A 23,896-nucleotide genomic window follows, 5' to 3' on the forward strand; every position below is an offset into this window, starting at 1 on the left:
CCCAAAATTCTTCTCTATAAGCCTTACTCTAGAATGTATATAAAGTAACCTTACAGACCCAAAATTCTTCTCTATAAGCCTTACTCTAGAATGTATATAAAGTAACCTTACAGACCCAAAATTCTTCTCTATAAGCCTTACTCTAGAATGTATATAAAGTAACCTTACAGACCCAAAATTCTTCTCTATAAGCCTTACTCTAGAATGTATATAAAGTAACCTTACAGACCCAAAATTCTTCTCTATAAGCCTTACTCTAGAATGTATATAAAGTAACCTTACAGACCCAAAATTCTTCTCTATAAGCCTTACTCTAGAATGTATATAAAGTAACCTTACAGACCCAAAATTCTTCTCTATAAGCCTTACTCTAGAATGTATATAAAGTAACCTTACAGACCCAAAATTCTTCTCTATAAGCCTTACTCTAGAATGTATATAAAGTAACCTTACAGACCCAAAATTCTTCTCTATAAGCCTTACTCTAGAATGTATATAAAGTAACCTTACAGACCCAAAATTCTTCTCTATAAGCCTTACTCTAGAATGTATATAAAGTAACCTTACAGACCCAAAATTCTTCTCTATAAGCCTTACTCTAGAATGTATATAAAGTAACCTTACAGACCCAAAATTCTTCTCTATAAGCCTTACTCTAGAATGTATATAAAGTAACCTTACAGACCCAAAATTCTTCTCTATAAGCCTTACTCTAGAATGTATATAAAGTAACCTTACAGACCCAAAATTCTTCTCTATAAGCCTTACTCTAGAATGTATATAAAGTAACCTTACAGACCCAAAATTCTTCTCTATAAGCCTTACTCTAGAATGTATATAAAGTAACCTTACAGACCCAAAATTCTTCTCTATAAGCCTTACTCTAGAATGTATATAAAGTAACCTTACAGACCCAAAATTCTTCTCTATAAGCCTTACTCTAGAATGTATATAAAGTAACCTTACAGACCCAAAATTCTTCTCTATAAGCCTTACTCTAGAATGTATATAAAGTAACCTTACAGACCCAAAATTCTTCTCTATAAGCCTTACTCTAGAATGTATATAAAGTAACCTTACAGACCCAAAATTCTTCTCTATAAGCCTTACTCTAGAATGTATATAAAGTAACCTTACAGACCCAAAATTCTTCTCTATAAGCCTTACTCTAGAATGTATATAAAGTAACCTTACAGACCCAAAATTCTTCTCTATAAGCCTTACTCTAGAATGTATATAAAGTAACCTTACAGACCCAAAATTCTTCTCTATAAGCCTTACTCTAGAATGTATATAAAGTAACCTTACAGACCCAAAATTCTTCTCTATAAGCCTTACTCTAGAATGTATATAAAGTAACCTTACAGACCCAAAATTCTTCTCTATAAGCCTTACTCTAGAATGTATATAAAGTAACCTTACAGACCCAAAATTCTTCTCTATAAGCCTTACTCTAGAATGTATATAAAGTAACCTTACAGACCCAAAATTCTTCTCTATAAGCCTTACTCTAGAATGTATATAAAGTAACCTTACAGACCCAAAATTCTTCTCTATAAGCCTTACTCTAGAATGTATATAAAGTAACCTTACAGACCCAAAATTCTTCTCTATAAGCCTTACTCTAGAATGTATATAAAGTAACCTTACAGACCCAAAATTCTTCTCTATAAGCCTTACTCTAGAATGTATATAAAGTAACCTTACAGACCCAAAATTCTTCTCTATAAGCCTTACTCTAGAATGTATATAAAGTAACCTTACAGACCCAAAATTCTTCTCTATAAGCCTTACTCTAGAATGTATATAAAGTAACCTTACAGACCCAAAATTCTTCTCTATAAGCCTTACTCTAGAATGTATATAAAGTAACCTTACAGACCCAAAATTCTTCTCTATAAGCCTTACTCTAGAATGTATATAAAGTAACCTTACAGACCCAAAATTCTTCTCTATAAGCCTTACTCTAGAATGTATATAAAGTAACCTTACAGACCCAAAATTCTTCTCTATAAGCCTTACTCTAGAATGTATATAAAGTAACCTTACAGACCCAAAATTCTTCTCTATAAGCCTTACTCTAGAATGTATATAAAGTAACCTTACAGACCCAAAATTCTTCTCTATAAGCCTTACTCTAGAATGTATATAAAGTAACCTTACAGACCCAAAATTCTTCTCTATAAGCCTTACTCTAGAATGTATATAAAGTAACCTTACAGACCCAAAATTCTTCTCTATAAGCCTTACTCTAGAATGTATATAAAGTAACCTTACAGACCCAAAATTCTTCTCTATAAGCCTTACTCTAGAATGTATATAAAGTAACCTTACAGACCCAAAATTCTTCTCTATAAGCCTTACTCTAGAATGTATATAAAGTAACCTTACAGACCCAAAATTCTTCTCTATAAGCCTTACTCTAGAATGTATATAAAGTAACCTTACAGACCCAAAATTCTTCTCTATAAGCCTTACTCTAGAATGTATATAAAGTAACCTTACAGACCCAAAATTCTTCTCTATAAGCCTTACTCTAGAATGTATATAAAGTAACCTTACAGACCCAAAATTCTTCTCTATAAGCCTTACTCTAGAATGTATATAAAGTAACCTTACAGACCCAAAATTCTTCTCTATAAGCCTTACTCTAGAATGTATATAAAGTAACCTTACAGACCCAAAATTCTTCTCTATAAGCCTTACTCTAGAATGTATATAAAGTAACCTTACAGACCCAAAATTCTTCTCTATAAGCCTTACTCTAGAATGTATATAAAGTAACCTTACAGACCCAAAATTCTTCTCTATAAGCCTTACTCTAGAATGTATATAAAGTAACCTTACAGACCCAAAATTCTTCTCTATAAGCCTTACTCTAGAATGTATATAAAGTAACCTTACAGACCCAAAATTCTTCTCTATAAGCCTTACTCTAGAATGTATATAAAGTAACCTTACAGACCCAAAATTCTTCTCTATAAGCCTTACTCTAGAATGTATATAAAGTAACCTTACAGACCCAAAATTCTTCTCTATAAGCCTTACTCTAGAATGTATATAAAGTAACCTTACAGACCCAAAATTCTTCTCTATAAGCCTTACTCTAGAATGTATATAAAGTAACCTTACAGACCCAAAATTCTTCTCTATAAGCCTTACTCTAGAATGTATATAAAGTAACCTTACAGACCCAAAATTCTTCTCTATAAGCCTTACTCTAGAATGTATATAAAGTAACCTTACAGACCCAAAATTCTTCTCTATAAGCCTTACTCTAGAATGTATATAAAGTAACCTTACAGACCCAAAATTCTTCTCTATAAGCCTTACTCTAGAATGTATATAAAGTAACCTTACAGACCCAAAATTCTTCTCTATAAGCCTTACTCTAGAATGTATATAAAGTAACCTTACAGACCCAAAATTCTTCTCTATAAGCCTTACTCTAGAATGTATATAAAGTAACCTTACAGACCCAAAATTCTTCTCTATAAGCCTTACTCTAGAATGTATATAAAGTAACCTTACAGACCCAAAATTCTTCTCTATAAGCCTTACTCTAGAATGTATATAAAGTAACCTTACAGACCCAAAATTCTTCTCTATAAGCCTTACTCTAGAATGTATATAAAGTAACCTTACAGACCCAAAATTCTTCTCTATAAGCCTTACTCTAGAATGTATATAAAGTAACCTTACAGACCCAAAATTCTTCTCTATAAGCCTTACTCTAGAATGTATATAAAGTAACCTTACAGACCCAAAATTCTTCTCTATAAGCCTTACTCTAGAATGTATATAAAGTAACCTTACAGACCCAAAATTCTTCTCTATAAGCCTTACTCTAGAATGTATATAAAGTAACCTTACAGACCCAAAATTCTTCTCTATAAGCCTTACTCTAGAATGTATATAAAGTAACCTTACAGACCCAAAATTCTTCTCTATAAGCCTTACTCTAGAATGTATATAAAGTAACCTTACAGACCCAAAATTCTTCTCTATAAGCCTTACTCTAGAATGTATATAAAGTAACCTTACAGACCCAAAATTCTTCTCTATAAGCCTTACTCTAGAATGTATATAAAGTAACCTTACAGACCCAAAATTCTTCTCTATAAGCCTTACTCTAGAATGTATATAAAGTAACCTTACAGACCCAAAATTCTTCTCTATAAGCCTTACTCTAGAATGTATATAAAGTAACCTTACAGACCCAAAATTCTTCTCTATAAGCCTTACTCTAGAATGTATATAAAGTAACCTTACAGACCCAAAATTCTTCTCTATAAGCCTTACTCTAGAATGTATATAAAGTAACCTTACAGACCCAAAATTCTTCTCTATAAGCCTTACTCTAGAATGTATATAAAGTAACCTTACAGACCCAAAATTCTTCTCTATAAGCCTTACTCTAGAATGTATATAAAGTAACCTTACAGACCCAAAATTCTTCTCTATAAGCCTTACTCTAGAATGTATATAAAGTAACCTTACAGACCCAAAATTCTTCTCTATAAGCCTTACTCTAGAATGTATATAAAGTAACCTTACAGACCCAAAATTCTTCTCTATAAGCCTTACTCTAGAATGTATATAAAGTAACCTTACAGACCCAAAATTCTTCTCTATAAGCCTTACTCTAGAATGTATATAAAGTAACCTTACAGACCCAAAATTCTTCTCTATAAGCCTTACTCTAGAATGTATATAAAGTAACCTTACAGACCCAAAATTCTTCTCTATAAGCCTTACTCTAGAATGTATATAAAGTAACCTTACAGACCCAAAATTCTTCTCTATAAGCCTTACTCTAGAATGTATATAAAGTAACCTTACAGACCCAAAATTCTTCTCTATAAGCCTTACTCTAGAATGTATATAAAGTAACCTTACAGACCCAAAATTCTTCTCTATAAGCCTTACTCTAGAATGTATATAAAGTAACCTTACAGACCCAAAATTCTTCTCTATAAGCCTTACTCTAGAATGTATATAAAGTAACCTTACAGACCCAAAATTCTTCTCTATAAGCCTTACTCTAGAATGTATATAAAGTAACCTTACAGACCCAAAATTCTTCTCTATAAGCCTTACTCTAGAATGTATATAAAGTAACCTTACAGACCCAAAATTCTTCTCTATAAGCCTTACTCTAGAATGTATATAAAGTAACCTTACAGACCCAAAATTCTTCTCTATAAGCCTTACTCTAGAATGTATATAAAGTAACCTTACAGACCCAAAATTCTTCTCTATAAGCCTTACTCTAGAATGTATATAAAGTAACCTTACAGACCCAAAATTCTTCTCTATAAGCCTTACTCTAGAATGTATATAAAGTAACCTTACAGACCCAAAATTCTTCTCTATAAGCCTTACTCTAGAATGTATATAAAGTAACCTTACAGACCCAAAATTCTTCTCTATAAGCCTTACTCTAGAATGTATATAAAGTAACCTTACAGACCCAAAATTCTTCTCTATAAGCCTTACTCTAGAATGTATATAAAGTAACCTTACAGACCCAAAATTCTTCTCTATAAGCCTTACTCTAGAATGTATATAAAGTAACCTTACAGACCCAAAATTCTTCTCTATAAGCCTTACTCTAGAATGTATATAAAGTAACCTTACAGACCCAAAATTCTTCTCTATAAGCCTTACTCTAGAATGTATATAAAGTAACCTTACAGACCCAAAATTCTTCTCTATAAGCCTTACTCTAGAATGTATATAAAGTAACCTTACAGACCCAAAATTCTTCTCTATAAGCCTTACTCTAGAATGTATATAAAGTAACCTTACAGACCCAAAATTCTTCTCTATAAGCCTTACTCTAGAATGTATATAAAGTAACCTTACAGACCCAAAATTCTTCTCTATAAGCCTTACTCTAGAATGTATATAAAGTAACCTTACAGACCCAAAATTCTTCTCTATAAGCCTTACTCTAGAATGTATATAAAGTAACCTTACAGACCCAAAATTCTTCTCTATAAGCCTTACTCTAGAATGTATATAAAGTAACCTTACAGACCCAAAATTCTTCTCTATAAGCCTTACTCTAGAATGTATATAAAGTAACCTTACAGACCCAAAATTCTTCTCTATAAGCCTTACTCTAGAATGTATATAAAGTAACCTTACAGACCCAAANTTTTTTTTTTTTTTACTCTTTCAACTCTCCCCCCTCCTCGACAATGTTTGCCGTTGTAAACAATTAGATGCGCTACTTCTCCGCTTAATTGTATTATTATGCTGCGTAGAACGGGAAGAAGTTACGAAATTTTGACTGAAAGGCCATTTTTCTAATTTGGAGGGGTTGCCGATGCTCTCTCTCTCTCTCTATTTCTGCTCTCCTCCCCTCGTAAACTAGCGTCGTGGGGTGTTTTAGAATGGGCTTGTTTATGTTACTGTGTAATGTTAATCTCCTAAAATGTTCTTTGTCTTGTTTTCGGGGTTGGCTTTTCTGTATGGGGGCCTTTTATTCGATTGTCCACTGATCCAGCTAATTGTTTAAGACTGACAAAGAGGCTGGGATACAGTGAAAAATATAATCCAAAAATACACTTTAATTTACGGAATTTACCGCTGTGGTTCCCTTCTCTCCTGCCTCTTCTGCTCCCCTCTTGTGGGTTATTTTTAAACAAGATATATATAAATTTTTTCTAGTTAAATATATATATAAATATTCCCATTGTAAAAAAAAACAGGAGAAATTTTTAAAGGACGTTTAAAACTAGGCCAATAGCCTTCTTAACATTAGGAAAAAGGCCCCGAGCTAAAATCCTACACGTAAATGCTAACCTACTTTCCAGTCGAAAACTATTGTATACAGCACACATACCTATTGTTCGTGCATCAAGTGTAGAAAACACTTTAATAGCTGCGGTTTATTAAAAAAAAAGAGGGAGTAAATAATTATAATTTTCGCAAGGTGTAATTTTGTGACTGCAGGGAAAAAAACAGGCGGAATTAATCTCGATTAAAACCTATAAAGGGTTGGCAACACTGGAGCGTGTTCGTAGCGAATCTGTATATATATATATGAGTTATATATAGATCGATGTCGTATAGAATGTTTATGCACAGCCGAGCCGGATGGAGAAAGCCATCATCCCGTTGTCATGGCAGCGGGATGCTTGCACGTGCTCTATTCAAATTCAAACAGTTGCTGGAGAGTGAGAGAAAAGAACTGAAATTGCCCTGTAGATGGCATGTCATATAGTGCAGCGACAAAAATCATGTTTCTCTACCACCCTCGATCGATATGCCTAGCTTGTAACTAAATACAGCGTGTGTGTGTGTGTGTGTGGATGCACCACCCCGCGGCTAGGGACACTCATCTACATAGAATGGTGCTGCCGTGCTGAATAGATTTTCTAACCATCTTTTGCCCGGTGGACAGAACAGAGGGTTGAGAGAATAAAGTATTAAATGAACGACTAAACACGCTCTTGTTTAAATTGAGTGAGTGGAAAGGGAAATCTTGTTGTGTTCTTTTTTTTTTTTTTTACTCTTTCAACTCTCCCCCCTCCTCGACAATGTTTGCCGTTGTAAACAATTAGATGCGCTACTTCTCCGCTTAATTGTATTATTATGCTGCGTAGAACGGGAAGAAGTTACGAAATTTTGACTGAAAGGCCATTTTTCTAATTTGGAGGGGTTGCCGATGCTCTCTCTCTCTCTCTATTTCTGCTCTCCTCCCCTCGTAAACTAGCGTCGTGGGGTGTTTTAGAATGGGCTTGTTTATGTTACTGTGTAATGTTAATCTCCTAAAATGTTCTTTGTCTTGTTTTCGGGGTTGGCTTTTCTGTATGGGGGCCTTTTATTCGATTGTCCACTGATCCAGCTAATTGTTTAAGACTGACAAAGAGGCTGGGATACAGTGAAAAATATAATCCAAAAATACACTTTAATTTACGGAATTTACCGCTGTGGTTCCCTTCTCTCCTGCCTCTTCTGCTCCCCTCTTGTGGGTTATTTTTAAACAAGTTGTTTACGTTATTGTACGATGTCCATCTCCCATAATGGGCTGTGTTTTGTTTTGCCGGTCCCCTTTTGCTTCTGTCCGAAGCCATCCTCCGAAATGTCCTTTATTGGGAAATGAACCGATCTTCCGTGATGTAGCCCATTGTCGGGGAGATAAGTAGTGTCTTACAGTGTTCTATACTACTCTAAAAGCACTATTAAACTCTTAAATCTCTAAAATATGTTAATATTTTAATTGTGTTTCCCCATTTCCTTCCTGCTCTTTCTGTTCTCCTCCTGTNTACAGACCCAAAATTCTTCTCTATAAGCCTTACTCTAGAATGTATATAAAGTAACCTTACAGACCCAAAATTCTTCTCTATAAGCCTTACTCTAGAATATATATAAAGTAACCTTACAGACCCAAAATTCTTCTCTATAAGCCTTACTCTAGAATGTATATAAAGTAACGTTACAGACCCAAAAGTCTTCTCTATAAGACTTACTCTAGAATGTACATAAAGTAACCTTACAGACCCGAAAAGTAAAATGGGGAATGTGGGAATTCGCTGTAACACTCTCACGTGCTTGTTAAATCACACAACCTCACGTTCTCCCTTCGACCCTACAGGGACTATCCTATTACAAAATATCACAAAACGATCTAAATCTGTTAGTAATAAGGTCTGATTGTTAAACGACGTTATCGTCAAATTTATTTTCGCTTCGTTCGTCCGTCGACCGAACCGAATAACTTGTAAAAAACTACTAAAAAAATTTTTAATTTCTTCGCCGAACTTTTTAATGATAAATCACCTACAGATCTGATATTTATAATATTATATATTTATATATTTAAGTCAGAGTTTGTTAATCTTTAAATTATCTCCCCACGTATTAACACTCCATTAAAGTTTCGCAAAAATTGAAAATTAATTTTTTTTTTCTCTCTCTCTCTCTCTCTCTTTTTTCCCCCTTTTAATTTTTCAATTCATTAACGGATAGCCATTTAGACTTACTTAAAACATTTTTAATGGCGTTTTCTTAAGAGATTTAAGTCGACGTGATATCATCAAATATAGTAATTACTCCTGGCGATGTCATTAAAACGCCTGACGTGATTGGTCACTCCAACTTATTAAGGAACACCATCCGTCAGCAGTGACGTCCAATGAGGTGAAGCGTAAGAAAACTGGACGATCCGGAGCCCATTTTTATAAATTTAAATAATCCCCATAGGTGTAATATCAATCGAAAACATTTAATTCTTATTTAAGGGTGTGTGTAATTAAGGCACGCGCGTTATATGCCCACTCTAAGCTCTTTAATTAGTATATAAAAGTGGCAAATTTACTACAGATTAATATTTTTTTTTTTAAACTTTTTATCCGTGCCTTAATTGCTTAATTCTTGCATTTTTTAAGAGGTACCCTTTGGCGTATTAATGGCTTCTGTAGGGAGATTTAGGGAGTTCAGGAGGAAACCGGATGATTAAAAATCCACCGGGTATTGTAATATGTCTTTCGAAAGCTGATAAACAGGCAAAGAGAATAATAATTACTTGGACCTCCGCGCATGCGCTGTGGTGACGAAACGGGGGGGAGAGATGACGCAAGGTTAGAACCGGGTTCCGAGATTGCCGAGTGCCGAAACTGTGAAGATTCGTAATAACGAGGTTGTAATAACTTTTACGCTATATGCGGGTAGCTTACGCTCCTAGTAGTGAAGCCAAAAATTACGTTTATGGGTAAGAATTAAACCAATGGCGTAGTTCGTCTCATATGAAACAATGGTTCGCTTACTTGGTTCCTTGCTACGTAGCTAGTAGCGAGTTAAATATGCTGAAAAATGTAGGAGGTATAGGCCTAATCTCATAGTCGTAATAACGAGGTGTGCTATATAGAGGGGTAGGGTGCTTTTCTAGAAATGATGGCAAAAATCACAGTTAAATGCACACTTTGTTCAGTTATGTCGACTGGAAAATATAGTAGTGGATCGTAATAACGAGGTTTTAAGCAATTTACGGTATATGCGGGGAGTTAGTGCACCTAGAAACAAAGCCGTACTGTATTGCACTTACGAGACAATAGTGATTAATACGTTAAATCCGCACCTTTGAAATGCATCCATTGGGATTTTCGAATACAAATGGCGAATATATCCGCGCGTAATAACGAAGTTTTAGACGAATTTATGCTACATAGGGGTAATGCAGTAGCCTGGAAATAAAGCCAAAAGCTTACTGTGTCTATAAGGTATCGTTTGATGATTACAGTTTACGTAATGCTTTTCAAATTAACCCATTCTTTAGATACGACCTAACATGATGTAATATAAGTAGAGTATTTAGCATAATTTACCTATGAGCATGTCGCGTGTACGATAGAAATCTATTATTCTGAGTGACGGTAACGTAAATTTAGCCCAAGCAGTAAGGGTAGCAAGTTCGCTTAGTTAATACGGTCGTAATAACGAGGTTCTCCATCCGTTTACAGAGTACGAATAAAGTGTAAAGACCTTAACAATACAAGCTTCGTTATCTATTAATGCCAGCGTAATATAGAAGCGTCGGGCTTAATTTCCGTTGGCGTAACGCTAAAACGAGAGCCCTCGAAGTAATGCACAAGATCCAAGTAACTCACTGTTTAACGTCAAGCTAGAGATCCCGATCCGTTAACGCTAGAGGAGGAAAATCGCGCGTATGGTCCGTGTGCAAGAAAGGAGATTGAATTACCCCGTCGCCATTTATTGATTGCATTTTCAGCCACTTTACTTAGACTACATCCATTGATTCGTAGCTAGAATGGAACATAACATCATTTCCTTCTTACACCGTAATTACTCCCTATCATTAGTAACTAAATGTTTCTCTCTTGGAATCGATGCGAGACAACACAACTACATCTTCTGCTTTCTCCTATTAAACATTTATTCAGCGATACTTTAAATGTTATCTACTATCAGCAACGTTTAATAAATAACGTCCACGGCGGGATACCAAACAGTTTTAAAGGATTTTTAAGCCGGTTTCCGAATTAATTAAAAATCTTGTTCTCCACTCCACCCACGAAAATCCATACTCTCACTTATCTCTTATACGACCATTATCTGCATAATATTCAAGGTTTTTCTCTCTCTCTCTTTTTTTTATATAACTCTACGATAGTTAGCCCAGTACCTCCATAAACAGTACAGACATACAGACGTTCCTTATACTGGTTTTTACACTAAGTATAAGCTGCTATAAACTGTCATTCGATCGTCTCTTCAAACGTGAACTCGTTAAAGAAATCAATAAAAGTTCTTTAGAATGAAAAATTGCAGTTTTATGTGTGGACGACTGACAGACAGACTTACATGGACATATACCTAATAGTTATCATCCTATAAGGCATTTTTGTGTAGGCTGTTATCCGGGTCACAACGTGGTTTATAGCTCTATCTCTATATAAAAAGATACGTCTATTTTATATAAATATATATATAAAAAAAACCCGTTTTATACGATTTTTTTCCCTCGTTTTAGCGATTAAATAAATGCAAATACGTATGCAAAGTCGTAGTTTATGTTACGAGAGTTAAAACGGCCGAGATCATTGTGTTAGTGTTTTTGTACAAAATCCATATTTTATTGATTCATAAAATGTACAAAAGACTGTACAAGAGGGGGGAGTATTTCGCCTGCAGACTATCACACGCGAATTTTTATTGTGTACAGAAATTTAAACGTTGAAATGTCCCTTCTTACGATCTCGTTCATTGGTTCTTTCTTACGTGACGTTTTTAAAACGGGGTCTAGACGGCGATCCGTCTTCATCACTTTTATTTAGGTTACGTTTTTAAAGAATTGTTAAACTGTTCAACTCCTATCTAATTATTTAAGTTATAGTTGTGTAGTTTCGTCTAGAAACCCGTTTAAGACGGACACAAACTTGTTTGGGCGTTGAACAATGCAACAATCTCGTTGAAATTTGACTAAACATCCCACACAATATTATCTAGCTCGATAGATAAATTATGTAAATGTTTTAAGTTTCACTAGGCCCTAGACACACGAGGCCCTTTCGTATAACGTGTCAATAGGTATTTTATACGTGGCACAAGATATAAACACTCCACTTCACTGAATATTTGAGCCCTTAAAAATGTAAGGCCTTGGTTTTATTCACGTCTAAAACTACCACAGTTTTATTTCGAAACCTCTTTAATACGGACACATAAGCTTATTTGCATTGAACAAACATCCCACACAACAATGTTTAATTTGAAACTTAAATTAAACTTATACGTGGCGGTGTTATGCCCTTTTATATAATAATAAAGCCCGCATTATACAAGATCTACCGTATAATCACTTAATACTCAAGCACGCCCGAGTCACCTAAAAGTGTAAGGCCCTAGTTAACTTACGCCCAATACTGTATAACACGTATACCACACGATACATAAACTTGTTTCTGTTAAAAAAAACATCCCACACAAGATAACTTTAAGCCTATACCTACGCGGCGTTTTTAGCTCGAGCCAGGCCCCACACACGCCAGTAGGCCCTTTTATATAACTTATATTCAGCGCGTGCCATCCCCCTTAATTAAAGTTTAATGCCCTAGTTAACTTATGCCTAAAATACTGTACACACACACACACATGTACACACATACTGTATATATTATAATGCTCTTACCTGATCTCCGGACATGTATGCCTCAGCATTGGGATCCGTCATGTTTAAGGATAAATCATAATTATCCACGGGCTGTAAGAGAGAGAGAGAGAAAAAAAAACAGACAAATAAATAAACATATAAATAATTAATTCAATATTTAATTTTTATAAAAAGATTTCAATTAAATCTAGCGGGGTGGAGGGGAAACAAAACAGGAGAGGGGGAAGGGGGAAGAAAAAAAAAGTTGAAGTAAAATCAAAATAAACGGAACACGCACGCAAGATTGGATTGCCTTAATGTATTGTTTACACGAAATGGTTTTATGACGTAAATATATCAAGGCTATAGTCTTTATAGACTAAACCACCGATAGTGAAAGAGTAATAGAACATTGTCAATATATGAGTCATACTCATTGTCTACTAAATCTTCCTTCCCCCCGCATCCCCCCGCAGTTAATGTTACGGTTTGCTACGAGCTGGATAAACTGGTCGACTCGAACACACGGCTTTAAATTTTAAAATGCCTGTCGTGAATTTTCCAGTGGTTGAAGGGATATATCTCCGGATGCAGCCTGCATCCTTTACAATACAGATAAACAGAATTATTGCCTATCCCCCCGTTCCTTTTTTTTTTCTTTTTATTCCTTAAATTTATGTCTCTCGGTGCCGTAACAGATTTTTACCTTCCTTTCCCGTAATGAAAAACTGTTAGGAAGATGAGTTATGATGTGAATTTCGCTTTACACTAGCGTGAAATTTAGTTTTGTGCAAGGGTGCGGCGTTTGGTTGCTTTCCTCCCCCCGTTTTTTTTTCTTTTTTTAATCAGTTTTGAGCGTGAGGCCCGGTTTATCCTTTAGTTTATCCTCTTTTTTTTTCTCCCCCCTCCTCAATTGTTTCAAATCAGTTTTATGAGAGAGACGTAACGTTTAGTTATCATTTCTTCCCTGTTGTATTCTTTTTTATAATACTCTTCCAGTGTTGTATATCTTATAACACGGGGAAATATGGAGATGGGTTTTAAAAAATGGCCTCCCCTCTAAGGATTTTTAACGTTTATTAAACTTGAAAAGCACCCAAATTCGAAAATTTAGTATTGTTTCTTAATTTATAGGGGGCGCGATTATGTTCACCCAATAACTTCCGTGCCCTTTGTCCAAAATTTCGGAAACTTTGCAGGGAGGTTTGCGTATTATGGGCATAGTTGCCGTTCAATTTTGGTGGTTAAAGGTTACAGGGGTGAGGAGATACACACGGGTCACGTGTCTTACCTCCATTGGATCGGAGTTAATAAAGATTGTTTTACTCCTTATTAGCATTTATAATTTACTTCTCTAACCTCAAAATTAAGCTTTTTTTTTATTTTTTGCCTCGTTAAAACGTTTTTTTTAAAAGTCTAGTAAGAGATGGCGCCACAAGCAATTTTAACTTATCTACCGGGAAAGTTATGCAACTCGAAATTTTTTTTTAATCAGTTTTGTGGCATATTTACCCCCCTTTTTAGTGTTATTTTTTAATCGCCTTTAAACGAATTTTTAACGCTATTTCGTGGTGTTTTCGTACGGAGGAAATGCCCTAACGATAGAATAATGTTGGCAATTAGAAAATTCGAAAATGGTGTTTGCAGTACGGCTGTCAGCAATGATCTGCTTTAATAATTATACCTCTCCTAAATGACAGTATTATGGTTTGCGTTACGCGATCAATTTTACGATGGTCTGGAGTCACCCGATCGATTTATGATCGCTATACAGGAAAATTTTACGGTTGTTAGAAGCGAAAGTGGTGATGTTTATAGTTATAATACTATGAAAGGTGATCGATACAATCGGGATGTAAATCATTCTCCCCCCTCCCTTTTTTTTCTGGGTTGAAATGTACCCTGTTTTCATCCAATCCTGCCTTACATCCGGTACAGAAACGGCGCTTTATCGGGGTATCTTTCTTTATAAACTGTTTGATTTTCAATCGAAATGTATTTTGTCACGTCCATTCTAACGTTATAACCGGTATAGGATCTGCGCTTTAGCGGGGTGTTAACGATATTCTTGTTGTTTTTCTTTTCCGGTTGCAATTTAGCCCACTGTAACGTTATAACGGGTGTAAAATCTGCGCTTTAATGAAATCTATATACTGTTTCTTTCACTACAGGATCTGCGCTTTATCGGGATGTTAATCTCTTATATTTGGAGTTTAGTCTGTTACATCAACTCAGCTATACCGGATATAGAATATGCGTTATAGCGAGGTGTTAACGTTCTTTGAGTTGAAATGGTTAAATCTGGTAGAGAAACAACGCTTTAGCGAGGCGATGTCTTTCTCATCTATTTTAACGTTATAAATGATATGGGATCGGCGCTTTATCGAGGTGCCATTCTAATACACAACTGCTTTTTATACAACGTTACATCAGGTGAAGAATCGGCACTGTAACGCGGTGTTGGCGTCATTCTTATGGCGCGTTGGCTATGAAAAATTCGCTCTACGTGTATATTATTCGCCGTCGCGCTTCGTTAAAGCCGCTCTTTTTCATCTCGAATTTCTCACTTCTTGCCACTAAAGCGGGGTGGAGGGATAGTTAACGGATAATTAGCGTTCTAAATAAACTTTAAACTCTAACATCTTAAGCCGAAGCACTCCTTATCTTAACACAACACGATCGCAACACATCGCTCATCCAAGCGTCGCGTAGTCACGGTCGCGCCAGACGACTCGCCAGCCTTTTAAAGAGGCTATAAATACAAGCGAACCAGATAATTACATTTTATTTACGAGGCTAATTATCTATGTTTAAGGCTCTAAATTTTATTTACGTAACTAAATCTCCCCCCTCCCTTATCGTTAAGAGCGAAACTCCTTTATCTTAAAACCGTCGTCGTCGCGCGCTCGCGCTCGCGCTTGCTACACGCGACCCGCAAGCTAGTGATGAGAAGAGAGAGAGTAACGCTCCATCACGCCGCATTAAATTTAACGTCTCGAGCCAGATTTAGGTCGCTTATTGGCGGTTAATTCGCTCCACTATACCTCTCGCGCTCTGGACCAAGATGGCGGCCCTCCGCGTCGGACTCTCGCGCCCTAATCCAAGATGGCGGCCGTCTACGGTGTAGGCCGCTTCCGTCCTGGAAGAGCCACGTCACAATACGAGAAATTAACAAAGCGAATTTATTAATTTCCGTCTCGTCCCCCTCCCCCGCCCCTACCAGTGTTATTGCAGCTAGCGAATTAGCAAAACTCCTCGCAAATATATTATTATGTTGACTTTAATTCGGCAGCAATTTAATACTGAATAAACAAAGCAGTTGTTGATGTTATAACAATTACCGGGGTGCGCACTATACGCCGATTTTCGCTTTTAAACGGGGCGAGAGAGGTGGATGCCAGAGAGAGAGTAGAAGAAGGAATTTCACTATTGTTGGCCAAAACTAGTATCAAGTCGCCGGGAAGGAGCAGAAACTACTTATTAAAAAGTTCGTGCTGACCGCCGAAAACAGGTTGTTCAACTGTACTTAAACGCAGATGCGGGGTAACATTAATAATATTTTCATTTCGGTCGATGACTGCGCTATAAAGAGGTCTTTATTTTCTCCTTCTTCTTCTTCTTCTTCTTCTTCATTTTTTCATCAATACAAGGTTTATTTATAAGTTTGGCGATTGTTTAGCGTTTTTAAAGAGATAAAAGCGATTGTCCGGATCGGATTTTCTACATTATCGTAAGCGGGGGAGGCCCGAAAGTCGGTTTACCCCCGCCAGGGATAAATTGGCGCTTTGTTATCGCTTAATCGTATAGCTTCGGTGTTCTGCGCAGTTACGGTTAACCGATTTTCCGGCCACCCTGTAGGTTTCTCTACCGGCGCGCCGATGGTTTAATTAATAAGTCTTCGGGTTGGCCCGAAAGTCGGCTTACACTGTGAAGAGCTCTCGCTAACGTAAGACGCGGTTAACCGACTTCTGGGCCACCCCTCAGATTTCTGGCCAGTTTAGCCGGTTTAACCTTGGTTAATGCGCTCGATTGTTTCGGCGAAATCGTTCCCTCCCGCCTTTTTTTTTCGCCTCACTCCGTCAATTTAAGAGCAGAAAACGAAACATTTCCCTCCCTCCACACGTTAATTCGTACTCGAAATTCTAATCCGAACGTGAAACGATGCGAATTTCATCTTCTATCGAATGTCTTTCGCAATATTTAGTGACCCAAAACGCGTAGGAAACGAGTTTGGGGGGAGCCGGAACACACAAAAAAAAAATCGCTAACGTGTTAGCTCAACCGTCCCGGCCACTTTAATAATTAAATGAGTCGTAAATCGTTTCTGAAAATCGTTTTCGATCTCTAATTGTCTCGAGAAAAATGGCGAATTTCTGGGTGGGGGGAAGAGTTCGCGCCCGCGCCCGCGCGCGCGTTTTCTTGGGGGGGTGGAGGTGCGATAGAACACGGGCGCCGTAAAGAAAGGTGAGAACGGCATCTTTCGTCATCATCACTCTTGCCATTAAACAGAATCACGATCGACGTTGTCATCGCATCTTTTCTATCGATAGAGATCGCCAGCCGAGCGTAGTGTGACGTGTACAGAACTCACCCACCTGTTCGTGACTCATGTTTCCTTTATTAGCAATCTAACAGTTATTACAAATGTAGCATTTCCATTTTTATAATTCGCTAGGAAGAGCGGGGGAGGGGAGAGAGAGAGAGAAGGGGTGGCGGAAGAATCATTGTTTAAAAATAAATAAAATAACAAAAGAAATCAAATTTATCATCCATCAAAATTGAAGAGAGAGAAGAGAAGAGAGAAAGAGAGAGAGAGAGAGAAAAAAAAGGGAGAAGAAGCAAAGTGACAGCTTCCATTATGCAAATGCGATCGGACATGTCTGGTGACAAAATTGTTGTAAAAGCGGATCATGTTTATTGATCCGTAGCCGTGACGTCACGACACTCGCGCAAGTATTTCTTTTCCCTTCGCTACAGATTGACACGCAGGCCGACGATTTATATAAACTTAACTCGCAGTAACGACAGAAACGAGTTAAAAACCATCAAGAAAANGGAGGGGGGGATGGAAAAGAAAAATGATAAACTATCTAATTTTTGCTTCACTTTCCTTATCTAACATCCATTTGTAGATACATCTGCATATGATTGATCTTATACGGGAGAAGTAAAGCAAATTAAGATAACACAACGTGTTTTATGTTTAACAGAAAAATGCCTCTCTCTTTCTCTCTCTGTGTGTGTTTCATCTCCCCGTTCTTCCCCTTTTTAAAAATATTTCTCTCCTCATCAACTTTTGCAGAATTTATTCATAAATTTTTACTTTTTGATAATTAAAGTGCCGCCATCATTACTTATCTCTTTCGTCCTTCTGCTTTGCCAAATCGAACTGTACTGCTGCCCTTCACTACTCCCTTTTCCTTTTGTTTTAAGCTTTCTTCCAATTGCTTTACTTATTCGCCTGGAATTTTCTCATTAGCGTTCCATTTATGAATACAATTGTTCGGATATTCACTCAGACGATCTTATATATATATATATACCTACATACCCTGAAAATGCTGTTTTACTAGTGGTTAGTGTGTGGTTTAGGGCCTTTATTCCTATATATATATTTGTATATCAGCTTCTAGAGCTGCTTAAACGGCGAATTATAGAGCATATTTTTGTGTAGTATTTAATTTATGCAAGCATTAATTGCAATGGATTCACTATACTTTCGATCTATTAACTGGGTAGTATTTTTAATGAATATTTCAGCGTTTAATCTAAGTTAGCTTTCAGTTTAATTTGCATATTTCATTCTGGAATAGTTTACTCATCCCTTCAATTTATTCGACACTAAAACAATTAATTGTTCAATTGTTTTGTCTTGCGTTACTTTATCTTTCTCGCCCTTTTTTTACCTATTAATTGGTGTAATTTAATCCTTTATAGTTAATTTTTGGAAAGAATTTATCCAATTTCATTCCCGACACTTTGTTTTTCTAGATATTTACATTTTATCCGGAATAATTTAACGCAATTCTTTGGATTTAAGCTTGAGTTAGTTTGCCTCTACCCGACACGTTTTTACCCATTTTAAATAAGTTCGTTATGGAATAAGTTATACACTAAGAATTTTCATTTTAGGGATATATTTTCGCTCATATTTTTACTCCCCTAGTAGGGCCTCACTAACAGTTTCCTTGTATTCAAATCTATATATTCGTGCGAAATTCTACTTTCTCTCTGTAGGGATAATTGACCTAGAATAGCTTACAGTTATTTTACCCTAGGGCAATTCATTCTCGTTAGATTTTATTCCGTGTTTCCTCCTATTTTACTCTACTTATACATCGAATTTCTCAGTTAAAATTGATAAGATTGCATTACTGTTAATGGTAAAGTGAGCAAGTGAACAATAAGTAGAGCTAGTAAAGTGAGCAGTAAGTGAAGATAGTAAAGGAAGTGGTGAGCAGTAAGTGAAGGTAGTAAAGGAAGTGGTGAGCAGTAAGTGAAGATAGTAAAGGAAGTGGTGAGGAGTAAGTGAAGATAGTAAAGGAAGTGGTGACCAGTAAGTGAAGATAGTAAAGGAAGTGNCTAACCATCTTTTGCCCGGTGGACAGAACAGAGGGTTGAGAGAATAAAGTATTAAATGAACGACTAAACACGCTCTTGTTTAAATTGAGTGAGTGGAAAGGGAAATCTTGTTGTGTTCTTTTTTTTTTTTTTACTCTTTCCACTCTCCCCCCTCCTCGACAATGTTTGCCGTTGTAAACAATTAGATGCGCTACTTCTCCGCTTAATTGTATTATTATGCTGCGTAGAACGGGAAGAAGTTACGAAATTTTGACTGAAAGGCCATTTTTCTAATTTGGGGGGGTAGCCGATGCTCTCTCTCTCTCTCTCTATTTCTGCTCTCCTCCCCTCGTAAACTAGCGTCGTGGGGTGTTTTAGAATGGGCTTGTTTATGTTACTGTGTAATGTTAATCTCCTAAAATGTTCTTTGTCTTGTTTTCGGGGTTGGCTTTTCTGTATGGGGGCCTTTTATTCGATTGTCCACTGATCCAGCTAATTGTTTAAGACTGACAAAGAGGCTGGGATACAGTGAAAAATATAATCCAAAAATACACTTTAATTTACGGAATTTACCGCTGTGGTTCCCTTCTCTCCTGCCTCTTCTGCTCCCCTCTTGTGGGTTATTTTTAAACAAGTTGTTTACGTTATTGTACGATGTCCATCTCCCATAATGGGCTGTGTTTTGTTTTCCCGGTCCCCTTTTGCTTCTGTCCGAAGCCATCCTCCGAAATGTCCTTTATTGGGAAATGAACCGATCTTCCGTGATGTAGCCCATTGTCGGGGAGATAAGTAGTGTCTTACAGTGTTCTATACTACTCTAAAAGCACTATTAAACTCTTAAATCTCTAAAATATGTTAATATTTTAATTGTGTTTCCCCATTTCCTTCCTGCTCTTTCTGTTCTCCTCCTGTTAAATAGCGTCATGGGGTTTGTTTCTGTGTAATGTTCGTCTAAAATTGTTCTATTTTGTAAGTGAACTGATCTAAAATGTATTCAATTGTTGAGTAGTCTTTTACACAACGCTACACTTTAGTTAAATGTGGTCTTTCCCTAAACATTTTCTGTTCAGAATATAGTTTAGGGCAGACCTTCACCTTTAAGTAAACGTTCCCCCCTCTTTCTGTTCTATCTACTTTATCCTAAAGGGGTTTGGTTTATGTGTATCCCAAATATAACTAATTGTTGGAAGAACGGTCTCTTACATTACCCCTACAATTCTTAAATAAATTCGATAGGGTGATGATTAAAATATTCTATACATCATTAGAAAGGTGTAGAGGGATTAAATTCCCTATTTCTCTCTCCATTCTCAGTAGCAATAAGGAACGAAGTGGACAATTAAAAAATTAGGTTGTTTCCAGTATAAACAATTAACAAGAGAAAGAGAAACGAGGAAGTAATATATTCATTATTAAATATGGATAGGGATTTCGACGAACTTAAAAGGGATTTTCGAATATATAATCTGTTATAAATCTCCATTCATAAATAATCTGTTATACTTAAATAAGATTACACGCGATAAAAGCTCCGGAAGAAAATTTTAATAAATATATTTTCCTTCTTTAAAACGTCCTTAGTTATCTAAATCCTTAACCCCCCCTTTTTTTTAAACACAAGAAATACGTGTTGCGACCTACAACCCAATAAAAACTTACTTAACACCAGCCCCGACGCTGGTGTTTTTACATTATTTTTTCGAGTGTTTTATCCCCCCTACCGTCCTCGTGTACATGCCCCCCACCCCGGTCGTACGCTGAATTATTAGGAACCATAAATTTGCATTTTATCACAACTGTACGGCAGCCAGTTGATACACGATATTTACAAATCTACCAGGTGCATCGCCCCCAGCTAGAAACCAGACCCTATACTTAACAGAAGGCACTTTTTTCTCCCTGTGTTTTACGTCCGGCAGAATGTTGTTTATTTGGACTTTACCGGTAAGTCCTGATCTCGCCCCTCCAGCTGTTTGTCTCCTGTATAATTTTCCCCACACAAAAAAACACTTCAACTGCACTTCTACCTTCCACTACCGCAATTATTTCAGTAGTAGTTAACAAAGATGGCTTGTGTTTATGCAGTGTATATATATATATATATAAGGCCCTCTATCTTACAGCAGGGGGGTGGGTAAAACGGGGGAGGGAGGGAGGCGCAGGAAGCAAATTTGGCTTAATTAATTTATAAGGAGAAGCGAATTTTAAACAGATTTAACGTCTATCATGACAGTAATGTATAGGTATAAAGATTCTATTAGGGTACTAATTACGACTCCGTTGCTGCTATAATATTACTTGATCCGAAGATGCTGCGCTTTAGTGTGTTGTAAAGGGATGTTAGAACACAAATCAATCGTGCAACATGTTTGAATTTAATGAGATTTTAGTTCGGACGATATACAATTTAGCAATTACCATACTATTGTAGTAATTCTAAATTGTTATTAAAGTAGCATAAATGGAGTTGTTGTTATGTAATTGCAAATTTATTAATGGATGGGGGATGCTTTATGGGGTTTCTATAGAGTTTATTAGTGGAGGTCGGTTCACTCTTTTCTTTTAAATGGATGATGCTGCTGATGATGGCGAAGGAAGCTCAAGAGGAGGATGAGGAGAGAGAGAGGAAAGTTGTTAATGGACGAGATTACTTTATGGGCTTCCTTAAAATGATGAAGATTTGGATGGGAGGATGACGAGGGAGGGAAAAAAATGTAGTTGGAAGCGTAATTATTAATGGATGAAATACTTTACGGTGCTTTAGAGGTTATTAAAGAAGATTTTTATGGGCGATGATGCTGATGAGGGTGAAGGAGAGTAAAAGGAAGATGTGGGGAGTGAGGAAAAAATGTTTAAAGTTAATAGATGCGATTACTTTATGGGCTTTCGTAGAGTTTTGAATGATGTTGACGATAGCGACGATGATTTGTAGGAAGAGGATGAAGAATAAGAAAAAATGTAGTTTAAAGTGTAATCGTTAATGGATACTTTATGGGGTTCTTCCGTAGAGTTTATTGAAATATATTTTCGAATGATGACGATGAAGAAGGTGAAGAGTAAGGGGGAAAAAATGTTGTTTAAAGCGTAGATAGGATACTTAATGGGACTTTTATAGAGTTTATTACAGTACTTTTTTGTTATGAACGATGATGATGATGATGAAATGTAGGAGGAAGATGAAGAATGGAGAAAGAATGCTGTTTAAAGTGCAATCACCCCTTACATGTTAATGATTCGAATGTTTTTTTAGAAGGCAACAGATCGATTTTTGTCTCGCTAGTAGTAGTAGTAGTAGTTTATAATTTAATTTTAAAATCGAAATTAGCTTTTTTTATATGTATATATAAAATTCTTAATTTATTTTATCGTTAAGTTAATTTAGAAAATTACTTTTTGTCGATTAATAAAGAAGATGCATCGTTGAATGTCAGGACATTGACTCTGCTGAATCGAGAGAAAGTGGTTAACGTTGATGAAAATTGGTATTTAACACTGCCTTGACGCCTTTTGGGTACACCTATTATTATTATTATTTTCGTTCCGATTCGATTAACCGGATGCACTCCACGGAAAGTACACGTGATTGATGCGAATAGGGGGTAGTTTCAGACAAATTAAGCCTTATAAATTCGAAAATTCTGCCATTTTTAAAGTAAGTTTACGTGTCCTTTCACTCAGCAACGAGCTACAAGAGGGGGAGGGGGTAGAGTTTTACTTGATACAAGGAAGAAAAAAAGGCTGCTTTAATGTAATTGTTTCTCTAGTGGATTTCCGAGGCGCCTTGGGGGAAAGATGCTAAATATCTGAATTAGTGAGAAATATTTTTCAGTTAATACCGCTTACTCACATCTTCAACATTCCTCTCTCTCCCTTCTCTCTCTCTCTCTCCTCAGGCATCACTTCCTGATGTATTCCGTAACATACGTAACAGCAAAGTTACGCATTGTAAACTGTTAAACGGCTACGGTTACCGATTAAACCTTATGTGATGTATAGGAATAAACTTAGATTTGGAGCAGAGATTTTTACAACACTTAAAACAGGTGTTTTCGGTGTAGAAGTTCGGTTTTCCCGGATAGAGGGGAAAGTGTGGCGATCGGTCGAAAAAACCACCTCACAGATTTATGCAATTTGGACTCGGGGGTCCTTCAAACGTCTAGAAATTCAAAACAATTGGGGGTTTTCCCCCTGTATGTATGTATGGATGTTAGTGTTTATAGAAGGCGCGATTATGTTTACCTAGTTTGAGGTTTAATAATTCCCGTGCCCTTTGACGAAAATTTTTGAAATTTTGCAGGGAGGTTTGGGTATTAGAGGCACACCTTCTGTTAAATTTTGGTGGATAAAGGTCCAGGGGATAGGAAGATAGAGAGAATCAAGTATCGTATCTCTAGTGGGGTAAGATTTAAAGATTTTACTCGTTATTAGCATTCACAACTCATTATAAAAATCTTCTCTACGCTCAAAATTGGGTTTTTTTTTTGCCATTTTATAATATTTAACGATATAAAAACGTTTTAAATTTCTCATAACATATGGCGCCACGCATAATTTTAACTATTTTGTCGGAAAAGTTAAGCAATTCGTGTATTATTTACATTGTAATTTGTGCCCAAAGATTACGTTTAAAACGTTCCTCAGGATGTTTAGCTTCGATCCTTTCAAGCTTCAACCGTTATCTGAGTCTAGCTTCATTATCCGGGCAGATTTGTC

General features: G+C 36.3%; 1 protein-coding gene across 1 annotated transcript in view; it reads right to left on the reverse strand.

The window, feature by feature from the left end:
- LOC111626585 (TOX high mobility group box family member 3-like) overlaps positions 1-23,896 on the reverse strand; it is a 126,976-nt gene that overhangs the window by 82,403 nt on the left and 20,677 nt on the right. The window contains exon 2 of the mRNA XM_023370020.1: positions 12,662-12,733. Coding sequence (XP_023225788.1) covers positions 12,662-12,733 — 72 coding nt within the window. The remainder of the gene's footprint in view (positions 1-12,661; positions 12,734-23,896) is intronic.

The sequence above is a fragment of the Centruroides sculpturatus genome, unplaced genomic scaffold, assembly GCF_000671375.1.
Source record: "Centruroides sculpturatus isolate CEXI.00-Female unplaced genomic scaffold, Cexi_2.0 scaffold203, whole genome shotgun sequence".
Taxonomy (NCBI): Eukaryota; Metazoa; Arthropoda; class Arachnida; order Scorpiones; family Buthidae; genus Centruroides; species Centruroides sculpturatus.